This window comes from Nyctereutes procyonoides, unplaced genomic scaffold (genome assembly GCF_905146905.1).
Source record: "Nyctereutes procyonoides isolate TBG_1078 unplaced genomic scaffold, NYPRO_anot_genome, whole genome shotgun sequence".
Taxonomy (NCBI): domain Eukaryota; kingdom Metazoa; phylum Chordata; class Mammalia; order Carnivora; family Canidae; genus Nyctereutes; species Nyctereutes procyonoides.
The window spans coordinates 6689411-6702520 of record NW_026575033.1 but is presented as its reverse complement, the minus strand read 5'-3'; the positions used below and the strand labels follow the sequence as shown (position 1 = coordinate 6702520).

Below are 13110 nucleotides of genomic sequence, written 5' to 3'. Positions count from 1 at the left end.
TCCCCGGGAGCCCGAGGGCATCCCCGCCCTCCTGGGTCCTGCTCCAACTCCCTGCGAGCCCCTTTCCGCCCGCCCGGGAAGGTTGGTGCAGCTCCTGCTCCTCCGGGACGGGGCTCTCCTGTCCTGGGGACACTCGCCCCGGCCTCAGCCCGGCTCCTCGCGGGGCCCCTCCCCCTCGGAGGCCTTTTGTTTCTTTATTTCTTTTTCCCCGTCTTCCTACCTTGATAGAAGCGCGAACTCTTCTCACTGTAGCGTTCCAGCTGGTCTCTCTTTACATCTCAGGCCGAATTCGTAGATTTTCAGGATGATTTGAAGGTTATCTAGGTAATTTGGTGGGGACAGGTGACTTGGGGACCCTGCTCTTCTGCCATCTTGCCCCTCCCTCGAGATGCATCTGTCTCTACTGTTTTCCAGGAAACTTCGCCTAGTAAATTCCATAGTTATGTAAGGATAATAAATTTTTCTTGATAATGTGTAACTGCAAGAGGGATAAAATTTAATATTAGTGGTTAGAAAATTTTTTGGGAAGAGATCCATGATATTGAATGTAGGTCTTAATTTGGATTTTTTAAAACTTGTGGCTTCTGTGAATTGATTTCCCAGTGATGTCTTTATCCAGGTGTAGATTCCAGATTGCCAAAAAGAGAGATAAGGGTACATGGGTACTGAGGGGCTCATGTTAAAATTGTCTTATCCTGGCGCCTGGGTCGCTCAGTCAGTTAAACGTCTGCTTCTGGCTCAGGTCATGATTCCAAGATCCCAGGATTTGGTCTTGCATCTCAGGATCCCTGCTCAGCAGGGAGTCTGCTTCTCCCTCTACCTCTCCCCACTGCTTGTACCCTCTCTCTCATGTTCACTCTGTCAAATAAATAAAATCTTTTAAAAAATTATTTTATCAGTCTGTAAGCATCTTCTATATAACTGAGTATGGCCAAGGTGGTCTGCAAGTTCCCAACTGCATTTTCAAGGCAAGTAATAGTTATCCTGAATTTTTTGTTGTCTTTTTAATTACTTGAGGCCACTTTTATCCTGTAAGTAAAGATAATTTAGCACACTTTTGTTTTTGTTAGATGATAAATAGAAGTGTGAAAATCCGTAAATCAAAAGGGGACTATGAAATCTTTGAAATTTATACTTTAGTGTAAGTGCTACATAGCTAAAAAAACAGTATTTTAGTAGTACATATAGTCTTTTAAAATATAACTATATGTACATTTGAATTATTTCATGTTTTTGCTAAATTTTCATTTAAGTGTCTTCCTGGGATTGTACCAAGATTTTAAAATCATTCTGGATCATAGAATATAAGCAGGAAATACAAATAGATTAGTAAAGGAAATGATATGTTGAAACTGAAAATAAAACAGAGCCAAAAGTACTGCCCCTAAAAGCTCAGTGGCTTTAGTGGCAGCATTTTACAGGAACCTTAACAAATGAACTTGGTTGTACTATGAATATATGGCAGTTCATTTAAAAATGTCATCTCACATAAACAGTTCAACATTACTTTGGCTATGTGAGGTCTTTTCTGGTTCTATATAAATTTTAGGATTGTTCTAGCTCTGTGAAAAAAATGGTATATCTTTTTTCAAAGGTTTTATTTATTTATTCATTAGAGACACAGGGAAAGAGAGAGAGAGAGAGAGAGAGGCAGAGACACAGGCAGAAGGAGAAGCAGGCTCCATGCAGGGATCCTGACGTGGGACTCAATCCTGGGTCTCTAGGATCAGGCTCTGGGCTGAAGGCAGGCGCTAAACCGCTAAGCCACCTAGGCTGCCCAAAAAATGATATTTTGATAGGGATTGCATTAAATGTGTAAGTTGCTTTGGGTAGTACAGACATTTTATCAATATTTGTTCTTCCAATCCGTGAGCATGGAATGTTTTTCCATTTCTTTGTGTCGGTTTTTTTTTCTTAAATATTTTATTTATTTATTATCATGAGAGACACACAGAGAGAGGCAGAGATATAGGCAGAGGGAGAAGCAGGCTCCATGCAGGGAGTCTGATGTGGGACTTGATCCAAGGACCCCAGGATCACGACTTGAGCCAAGGCAGACACTCAACCACTGAGCCACTCAGGCGCCTCTCTTTGTGTCATTTTCAATTTCTTTTTTAAATGTTCTATAGTTCACAGAGTACAGATCTTTAATCTCTTTGGTTAGGTTTACTCCTGAGTATCTTATGCTTTTTGGTGCAATTGTAAATTAATCAACTCCTTGATTTCTCTTTCTGCTGCTTCATTATTGGTGTATAGAAATGCAACAGATTTCTGTACATTGAATTTATATGTTGGACTTTGCTGAATTTGTGTATTGGCTCTAGCAATTTTTCAGTGGAGTCTTTCAGATTTTCGACATAGAGTATCCTGTCTTCTTCCTTGACAGTTAGGATGCCTTTTATTTTTTAAAAAAAGATTTTATTTATTTGAGTGAGCAAGAGAGTGAACACAAGGAGGGGCAGAGTGAGAGGGAGAAGCAGACTCCCCTACTGAACAAGGAGCCCAATGTGGGGCTTGATCCCAGGACCCTGAGGTCATGACCTGAGCCAAAGGCAGACACCTAACTGACCAAGCCACCCAGGCACCCCACCTTTTATTTCTTTTTGCTGTCTGGTTGCTGAGGCTAGGACTTCTATCTAGTACTGTGTTAGAAACAATGTTGTGAGTAGACATCCCTGTCTTGTTCCTGAAAGTAAAGGGAAAGCTCTTGGTTTTTTCCCCTTTGAGGATATTAGCTGTGGTTCTTTCATATATATATATATATATATATATATATATATATATATATATATAGGCTTTATAATGTTGAAGTATATTTCATCTAGTCCTACTTCATTGAGGGTTTTTGTCAGGAATGGCTGCTGTATTTTGTCAAATGTTTTTTTCTGCATCTATTGAGGGGATCATATGGTTCTTATCCTTTCTTTTGTTAATGTGGTGTATCATACTGATTGATTTGTGAATATTGAATTACCTCTATTGCCCAGGAAAAGAATCCCACTTAATCATGGTAAATAATTCTTGTAAGGTACTGTTGGATTCAATATGCTAGTATCTTGTTGAGAACTAATGCATCCATGTTCATCAGGGATATTTGTCTTTTTTAGTGAGGTCTTTGTCTGGTTTTAGAATCAAAGTAATGCTGGTCTCATAAAATGAGTTTGGAAATTTTCCTTCCATTTCTATTTTTGGAACAATTTGAGAAGAATAAGTATTAATTCTTCTTTACTTTGGTGAATTCCACTGGCCCTAGACTCTTGTTTGTTGGGAGATTTTTGATTACTGATTCAATTTCTTTGATGGTTATGGGTCTGTTCAAATTTTCTATTTTATCCTGTTTCTGTTTTGGTAGTTTGAATGTTTCTAGGAACTTATCCATTTCTTCTAGATTGCCCAATTTGTTGGCATATAATTATTTATAATATTCTCTTATAATTGTTTCTATTTCTCTGGTGTTGGTTGTGATCTCTCCTTTTTCACTGTGATTTTATTTATTTGGGTCCTTTCTCTTTTCTTTTTGATAAGTCTGGCTAGAGGTTATCAATTTGATTAATTCTTTCAAAGAACCAGCTCTTAGTTTCATTGGTCTGTTTTACTGGGGGTTTTTTTGTTGTTGTTGTTTCTATATCATTTATTTCTGCTCTAATCTTTATTATTTCCCTTCTTCTGCTGACTTTAGGCTTTATTTACTCTTTTCTAGTTCCTTTAGGTGTAAGGTTGGGTTGTGTCTTTGAGACTTTTCTTGCTTCCTGAGGTAGACCTGTATTACTATGTACTTCCCTCTTATAACCACATTTGCTGCATCCCAAAGGTTCTGGATTATTGTATTTTCGTTTGCTTCCATGTATTTTTTAATTTCTTTAATGTTCTAGTCAACCAATTCATTCTTTAGTAGGATGTTCTTTAATCTCATGTATTTGTGGTCTTCCCAATTTTTTTCTTGTGGTTAACTTCAAGTTTCATAGTGTCATGTCATGGTCTGAAAATATGCATGGTATGATCTCAATCTTTTTGTACTTGTTCACAGCTGCTTTGTGACTCAGTATGTGATCTACTCTGGAGAAGGTTCCATGTGTATTCTGCGTTGGAATGAAATGTTGAATATATCTGTTAAGTCCATCTAGTCCAATGTATCATTCAAAGCCATTATTTCCTTGTTGATTTTATGCTTAGATTATCTGTCCATTGCTGTAAGTGGGGTGTTAAAGTTCCCTATTATTGTATTATTATCAATGATTTCTTTATGTTTGTTATTAATTGATTTCTATATTTGGGTGTTCCCAAGTTGGGGGCATATTTACAGTTGTTAGATCTTCTTTTTGGATAGACCCCTTTATTATGATAGAGTTCCCTTCTACATCTCTTGTTACAGTCTTTGGTTTAACATCTAGTTTGTCTGATACGAGTATGACTACATTGGCTTTCTTTTGACATCCATTAGCATGAAAGGACCCAATGAAAACAAGCTGCCACAGAAATGGAGAGCATCTTGTTTAGGCTGCCTTGCATATATCAAGTGAAATATGTACACCTGATACATGAAGCTCTGACACATCCACTCTGCCATTATAACTCATAAATGGCAAAGTTAGTCCCAGGTCTCTCTGACTGAAGAAAGGATTAGAGGTATCATACAGCTGAAAATTTGAGAATCAAGATTGTAGAATACTGACCATGCTAGAAAAAGTCATACAGAATTATGTTAGTCCTGTGAATCTTCAATTGTCTGGATGCATTCATACAGATTGACTCCTCCAGAGTCAGGGCCCTCAATGGCATAGATACACACTGAGATCTACAGACTTGCATGAAAAGTCAGCAGTGTTTGGGGTGGCTGGCTGCTAATGGGCACTATCCAGCTCTGTCCAGTATGCCTCTGGTAATGTTTCATAGCTACTAGGAAAATAAAGTCTAGTTTCATATGGAGAGTGACTGCTACATTGCATCCCATCATATGGCCCATAGGCAATGGATGTCCAGTATTATCCAAGAGGGGAGAAATTGTTGCTTAGAGTGTGTAAAGCTTATGTATTATGTTTTATCTTTCCCACATATTACAGGATTAAAAATACCTGCAACAGAACATTACTAGAGGAGGTTCGGGAGATGGAAAGTAACAGAGTTCAAGAACTTAATCCTATAATGTTTAAAATGAGGTGAGACTGTTTTCTTTATCCTGATTTTTGTTAAAAACCTGTTCTCCTGTTTCATTTTTTAAGATTTATTTATTTATTCCAGAGAGAGAAAGTGAGTGAGCAAGTATGTACAAGTAGGGAAAGGGCAGAAGGAGAGAATCCCCAAGCAGAACACCCCACCCCCTGCTGAGCATGGAGCCCAATGCTAGACTTGATCCCATAATCCATGAGATCATGACCTTGGCCAAGATCAAGAGTCAGATGCTTCATCAACTGAGCCACCTAGGCACCCCTGTTCTCCTTGTTCTTCCCACTTTTCCTTCCCAGGTACTTGCATATTTTCCATGATTTCCTCAAGCTTATTAGGTGCATGTCAAATAGATATCTTGAACTTCATATCCCCACAGGCCCCTATTCTGTCACACTAGCTTCCCCTAAGGTCCTCCTTTCAGTGGATGGCAAGTTCATTATTCCAGTTTCTCAGACCAGAAATCTTGAGGTCATTCTCATTTCCTCTTTCTACTATCCCACACCCATTGTGTCAGAAAACTCTATTGCTATTACCTCAAAGTAAACTGAGAATTAGATCACTGCTAACAATCTATACTATCTTGCCCTGGTCCAGCCCCTATCATCTTTCTTCTGGATTATTTCAGTAGCCTCTTAACAGGTATCTCTGCCTCTTGCCCTTCCCATAGATAGCAGTGGGAGGAGGCTTTGGTAGTGTAAATTAGACCAAATCACTCCCTGTTCTCCACCTTCCTATGACCTCTCCTCTCATTCAGAGAAAGACAAGACTCTTTCAGTGGCTTCCAGTGCCCTACATACTGCCCCTTCACACACACACACACACACACACACACACACACACACGTGCACGCATGCATCAGTTTGACATATTTCCTTATGGCATTCTCTTCTAATGTCTGGTCACCAAAATTTTTTTAAATGACTCATTTTGAAAAATTAAGGACGCCTGGGTGGCTCAGCGGTTGAGCATCTGCCTTTGGCTCAGGTCATGACCCCAGGGTTCTGGGATTGAGTCCCGCATCCGGCTCCCTGCATGGAGCCTGCTTCTCCCTCTGCCTGGGTCTCTGCCTCTCTCTCTCTCTCTGGGTCTCTCATGAACAAATAAATAAAATATTTTTTAAAAAAAAAAGGTCAGCAGAACTTTAAAAAAAATTGTGTTTCATTTTATCCCACATGTTTTTTAAAAAAAAAAATATTTTATTTATTCATATGAGAGAGAGAGAGAGACAGAGAGGCAGAGACACAAGCAGAGGGAGAAGCAGGCTCCATGCAGGGAGACTGTTGCGGAACTCAATCGTGGGAGTCCAGGATCATGCCCTGGGCTGATGGCAGGCACTAAACCTCTGAGCCACTCAGGGATCCCCTACCCCACATGTTTTTAAAGAAAACTTTGCCCTTTTCACAACCTTCCTTGCTAACTTTATTTTAACTTCTAGTAATTGGTGGACAGACATCTAGATATCTGTGTTGGGCCCGAGAATCTGCTAATTTCTGCCACTTTCCCCTGCAGATTCTTGCAAATAGGTTTAGACATGCAAGGTAAAGAAGCTCCTCTCTCTGCATCCTCCCTACTAGATGAAGCTGTGGCTACAGGAAGTCAGGAAAGTGCACTGAAGGAGAAAAGGACCAGGGCTTCTTTTGGAATTGCTCCCTTTCTCCCACTGCCTGAGAAGAAGACAACATGTTACAGTGTTGGCTTTCACAGTTGCTGCCTTGTTCCCACTGGTCTTGATCTGATGGCCTTGAGAGAAGAACAGGCCAATTGCTAGAAATTAATGTGTATTAACATTTTTAATCTCTATACCCAAACTATCTCCAGGGAGAGATCAGTACCAATTGTTTGCCGTAACCTGGGTATTATTCTGAGTGAAAGTGCCATGGTCCTTCTCAGTAACAACAGATTTCTATTTCAGACACTTATATGAAGCCTGGCATATCCTGGGGTTTTAAGTGGGCTCTCCCTGGATCTGGAATATTTGTACAGGAATTATAAGGCAGCTCGGCCACCATCTTGCTTTCCTTCAAGCCGGTGGGTCCTGTGGAGCAGAGCAAACTTGAGCCACGAAGCTGCTGAGGAGAGCCGGGTCCCTCTTGAGATTTTATTCCCTGAAAGTTGCTCCCAAAGTGAAAGCCACAGCTGCCCCTGCAGGAGTGCCTTTACATCCTCAGGACCTTGAGTTTACCAAATTACCAAATGGCTTAGTGATTGCTTCTCTGGAAAACTATGCTCCTGCATCAAGAATTGGTTTGTTTATTAAAGCAGGCAGTAGATATGAGGACTCCAACCACTTAGGAACCTCTCATTTGCTTCGTCTTGCATCCAGTTTGACTACAAAAGGAGCTTCATCATTCAAGATAACCCGTGGAATTGAAGCACTTGGTGGTAAATTAAGTGTGACTTCAACCAGGGAAAATATGGCCTACACTGTGGAATGCCTGTGGGATGATGTTGATATTCTAATGGAGTTCCTGCTCAATGTCACCACATCACCAGAATTTCATCGTTGGGAAGTGGCTGCCCTTCAGTCTCAGCTAAGGATTGACAAAGCTGTGGCTTTTCAGAACCCACAGGCTCATGTCCTTGAAAATATGCATGCTGCAGCTTACCGAAATGCCTTGGCTAATTCCCTGTATTGTCCTGACTACAGGATTGGAAAAGTGACACCAGATGAGTTGCATTACTATGTTCAGAACCATTTCACAAATGCAAGAATGGCTTTGATTGGACTTGGTGTGGGTCACCCTGTTCTAAAGCAAGTTGCGGAACAGTTTCTCAACATGAGGGGCGGGCTTGGTTTACCTGGTGCAAAGGCCAGATACGGTGGAGGTGAAATCCGAGAGCAGAATGGAGACAGTCTTGTTCATGCGGCTCTTGTAGCAGAAGGTGCTGCCATAGGAAGTACAGAAGCAAATGCATTTAGTGTTCCCCAGTATGTCCTTGGTGCTGGACCACACGTCAAGAGGGGCAGCAATCCCACCAGTTCCCTATATCAGGCTGTTGCCAAGGGACAGGCTGTTGCTTTTAACGCTAGTTACTCTGATTCCGGCCTCTCTGGGATTTACACTATCTCACAGGCTGCTGCAGCTGGAGATGTTATCAAGGCTGCCTATAATCAAGTAAAAACAGTTGCTCAAGGAAACCTTTCCAGTGTAGATGTCCAGGTTGCCAAGAACAAGCTGAAAGCTGCCTACCTAATGTCAGTGGAGTCTTCTGAGGGGTTCCTGGATGAAGTCGGGTCCCAGGCGCTGGTTGCTGGGTTGTACACGCCGCCAGCCACGGTCCTTCAGCAGATTGATTCCGTAGCTGACGCTGATATCGTAAATGCTGCAAAGAAGTTTGTTTCTGGCCAGAAGTCCATGGCAGCAAGCGGAAATTTGGGCCATACACCTTTTGTTGATGAGTTGTAATACTGAAACACATCTTTCAGGGAAGAGCTGTTCGCTTTCTCAACCCAGAGCAGAAAACACATGAAAGTCAAAAATCTCTAATATAACATTTATCTTTTTTTTCCCAATGAGATGAAATGTCTTAGAACATAAATACAGGTTTTTGTTCCCAGCTGACTTAAAGTCAATAAAACATTCTGTTTAAATGTTAAAAAAAAAAAAAGGAATTATAAAGCAAAGAATCAGTCTTTAACTATGTTGAATGCCTACTATATTTGGAGTACTTTGTTAACCATGAAGGAAAGGGTCAAAAGCAATGGATAGTATGACCTGGGTAAAGAGATCCAAAGGTACTCTTTTGTTTTTAATTTAGGAAGAAGTAAAATTGGAAGTATGGGCAAATCTAAATTAAATGAATGGGGTGATTAGTTAACATCCACATATTTAGTACCTATTGAGTACTCAGCACTGACAGTACCAAGTGTTAGCAATGATGAAGAGCAATTATAACTCTTGAATAATCAGTCTGGACAACTGGCCATTTCTAATCAGTTTAAAGAAATGCTTATCCCCATGACCCAACAATTCCATTTCTAGGTATCTATCCAAAAGACTTTAAAATATGTTTCCACACATCCAGTTACATGATGTTGAACGATTCCCTGGTCAGTACAACCCAAAGAAGACCTTACCAAGATATATTATAATGAAACTGTCAAAAATCAAAAACAATCTTGAAAGCAACAAAAGAAACTAACCACACACAAAAGAATGTTATGAACAGATTTCTCAGAACAAACCTCATGGGCCAAGAAAGGGTAAGATGCTATATTAAAAATGCTGAAGGGAAAACAACGACCAACCGCAAATACGGTATCCAACAAAGCTAGAATTGAAAGTTTTTCAGACCAACAAAAACTAAAGAAGTTCATCGCCACTGACCTGCCCTTATAAGAAATGTTAAAGAGATTCTTTAAACTGAAATGAAAGGGTACTCATCAGTAACAGAGAAATGTGAAAGTATAAATCTAATTGGTAAAGGTAAATACATAATAAAATTCAGTATAATCTAATATTGTAAAGGTGGTGGATAAATTACTAATTAATATGAAGGTTAAAAGACAAAAGTTGTAAAAATAACTATAGTTGCAATCATTTGTAAATAGATACACAAGACAAAAAAATGTAAATTGTGACATCGAAAACAAAGAGTGGTAAGGAGCGTAAAAATGCAGACCTTTAGCATTCATTTGGATTTAAGTTGTTATCAACTTAAAATAAACCTAAAAATATAAGCAGCAGGGGCACCTGGGTGGTTCAGCAGTTGAGCATCTGCCTTCAGCTCAGGTCGTGATCCCAGAGTTCTGGGATTGAGTTCCGCATGGGGCTCCCCATAGGAAGCCTGTTTCTCCCTCTACCTATGTCTCTACTTCTCTCTCTGTGTCTCTCATGTATAAATAAATAAAATATTTTTTAAATATATAAATAATTTTATGTAACCTTCATGGTAACCACAGAGCAAAAACCTATAGTAAACACACACACACATAAATAAATAAATAGAAAGGAATCTAAACATACCACTACAGAAAATCATCCAATCACAAATAAACAGAAGAAGAAATGAAAGAACAAAGGAATTACTGAACAGGCAGGAAACAACAAACACAATGGCAATAAGTACACCTAGGCATATCTTGTTTTGTGCTTTTCTTTATGGCACTTCACAAATAGTGCTTTCTCGTTTCCCCCCCTTTTCTTTTCTTTTTTAGAAATTGAAGGTTTGTATCATACTGTATCTACAAGTCTGTTGGTATCATTTTTCCAACAGCATTTGCTCATTTCATATCTGTGTCACAATTTGGCAATTTGGTAAACTTTTTCATTATTATGTTTTTATGTTGATCTGTGAACAGTGATTGTGACTTGCTAAAAGTTCAGGTGACGGTGAACATACATTAAAAATCTATTATTTTTAATTAAGATATGTACGGTTTTTTAGACATAATGCAATGACACACTTAAGAGACACTATAGTATAGTGTAATCTTAACTTTTATTAAAGAATTAGGGGGAAAAAAGAACAAATTAAGCCTCAAGTTAGCAGAAGGAAGGAAATAACTAAGATCAGAGCAGAAATAGATACTAAAACAGTAGAAAAGATCAATTAACAGCTGTATTTTTTAAAAAAAAATAGACAAACACTTTTGGTTAGACTAATGAAAAAAAAGAGAGAGAACTCAAATCAGAAATGAAAGAGGAGACATTACAACCAATACCACAGATATACAAAGGATCATAAAGCACTACTCTGAACAATTATACACCAACAATTGGACAATCTAGAAGATATGGATAAATTCTGAGAAACACATAAATCTACCAAGACGAATCATGAAGAAATAGAAAATATGAACAGACCAACTACCAGTATGAAAATTGAATCAGCAATCCAAAACCTCCCAACAAACAAAAGCCCAGGACCATGGCTTTACTGGTGAATTCTATCAAATGTTTAAAGAAGAATTAATACCAATCCTTATCAAACTCATTCAAAAAATAGAACACTTCTAAACTCATTTTACAAGGTCAACACTGCTTTGATACAAAACCAGATAAGGGTAGTATAAGAAATGAAGATTATAGGCCAATATCCCTGATGAACATACATGCAGAAATCCTCAACAAAATATTAGCAAACCAAATTCAACAATAACTAAAAAGGATCATACACCACAGGCAGGTAGGATTCATTTCAGGGATGTAATAATGGTCCAACATCCACAAATCAATGCCATACACCGCATTAGCAAAATAAAGAATAAAAATTATATGATTATCTCAACAGATATGGAAAAAGCACTTGACAAAATTCAACATCCTTTCAAATGATAAAAACTCAACAAATTGGGTGTAAGGAGAATGTACCTCAACAGAATAAAGGTCATATATGACAAGCTCACAGGTAACATCATACTCAATAGTGAAAATCTGAAACCTTTTTCCCCCAAGATTAGGAGCAAGATAAGGAAGCCCATTATCGGGATCCCTGGGTGGCGCAGCGGTTTAGTGCCTGTCTTTGGCCCAGGGCGCGATCCTGGAGACCCGGGATCGAGTCCCACGTCGGGCTCCCGGTGCATGGAGCCTGCTTCTCCCTCTGCCTGTGTCTCTGCCTCTCTCTCTCTCATTCTGTGTGACTATCATAAATAAAAATAAATAAATAAATAAATAAATAAATAAATAAATAAATAAATAAAAGGAAGCCCATTATCACTGCTTTTATTCAATATAATATTGTATGTCCTAACCAGAGCAATTAAGCCAAAAAAAAAAAAGTGGGGGGAATTCACTCAAATTGGAAAGGAAGAAGTAAAACTTATTATTTGCAGATGACATATTACACACAGAAAACCATAATGTCTCCATCAAAAAACTGTTGGAACTAATAAATGAATTCAGTAAAGGCATAGGATGCAAAATCAATATACGAAAAAAATGGGTTGTGTCTGATTCAGTTGTATCTGAAAGAGAAATTAAGAAAATAATCCCATTCACAATTGCACTGAAAAAAGTAACTGCATAAAATAATTGTATAAGAGTACCTAAGAAAAATTTAACCAAGTAGGTAAAGAACTATACACTGAAAACTATAAGACACTGGTGAAAGAATCTGAAGATAATACAGCAAATGGAAAACTGTTCTGTGCTTATGGATTGGAAGAATTAATATTGTTAAAATGTCCACACCACTAAAAGCAAACTACAGATTCAATACAATCCTTATCAAAATACCAATGGCATTTTTCACAGAATTAGAACAATCCAAAAATCTGTATGGTATGACAAAAAACCCTGAAGAACCAAAGCAATCTTGAAAAAGAAAAAGCTACAGGCATCACACTCCCTGATTTCAAATTATGTTTCAAAGCTATAATAATCAAAACACTATGATATGGCATAAAAACACATAGATCAATAAAAAATAATAGAGAATCCAGAAATAACCCACACATAGATGGTCAATTAGTTACAACAAAGGCACCAGAAATATATAACATTTTCTTTAATAAATGGTGTTGGGAAACCTGGACAACCATATGCAAAATAATACAATGGGACCACTGTCTTCCACCATACACAAAAACTAACTCGAAATGGATTAAAGATTGGATGTAAGGCCTGAAACCATAAAACTCCTAGAAGGAAACATAGGGGGTAAGTTCCTTGATATTGATCTTAGTGATGATTTTTTGGATTTGACAGCAAAAGCAAAGGCAACAACAAGAACAAAAATAAACAAGTAGGACTATGTCAAACTAAAAACCTCCTGCACAGCAAAGGAAACCATCAACAAAATGAAAAAGCAACCTACAGAATGGAAGAAGATATTTGCAAATCATATCTGATAAAGGGGGAATATTCAAAATATATAAAGAACTCCTACAACTCAATATGGTAAAAAACCAAACGTTCCATTTAAAAAATGATCAGAAGATCTGAGATGTTTTCCAAAGACATAGGGATGACCAACAGGTACATGGAAAGGTGTTCAAGATCA

At 38.4% G+C, this 13110-nt stretch overlaps 1 protein-coding gene across 1 annotated transcript; it reads left to right on the top strand.

The window, feature by feature from the left end:
* Window positions 1–927: 927 nt before the first annotated feature.
* LOC129504493 (cytochrome b-c1 complex subunit 2, mitochondrial-like) lies at window positions 928–8641 on the top strand. The gene is made up of 4 exons (XM_055317214.1): window positions 928–968; window positions 5061–5156; window positions 6676–6704; window positions 7225–8641. The coding sequence occupies exons 1-4, from the start codon at window positions 928–930 to the stop codon at window positions 8571–8573; spliced, it is 1515 nt and encodes a 504-aa protein (XP_055173189.1). The 3' UTR covers window positions 8574–8641.
* The last annotated feature ends 4469 nt before the right edge of the window (window positions 8642–13110 follow it).

Bases quoted from the DNA above. Each gene is read 5' to 3' on its own strand.
- LOC129504493 (XM_055317214.1), top strand. From the start codon at position 928: ATGGCCAAGGTGGTCTGCAAGTTCCCAACTGCATTTTCAAG. The intron at 5,157-6,675 runs GTGAGACTGTTT...TTTCCCCTGCAG, and splicing joins CCTATAATGTTTAAAATGAG to ATTCTTGCAAATAGGTTTAG. The intron at 6,705-7,224 runs GTAAAGAAGCTC...AGCAAACTTGAG, and splicing joins AATAGGTTTAGACATGCAAG to CCACGAAGCTGCTGAGGAGA.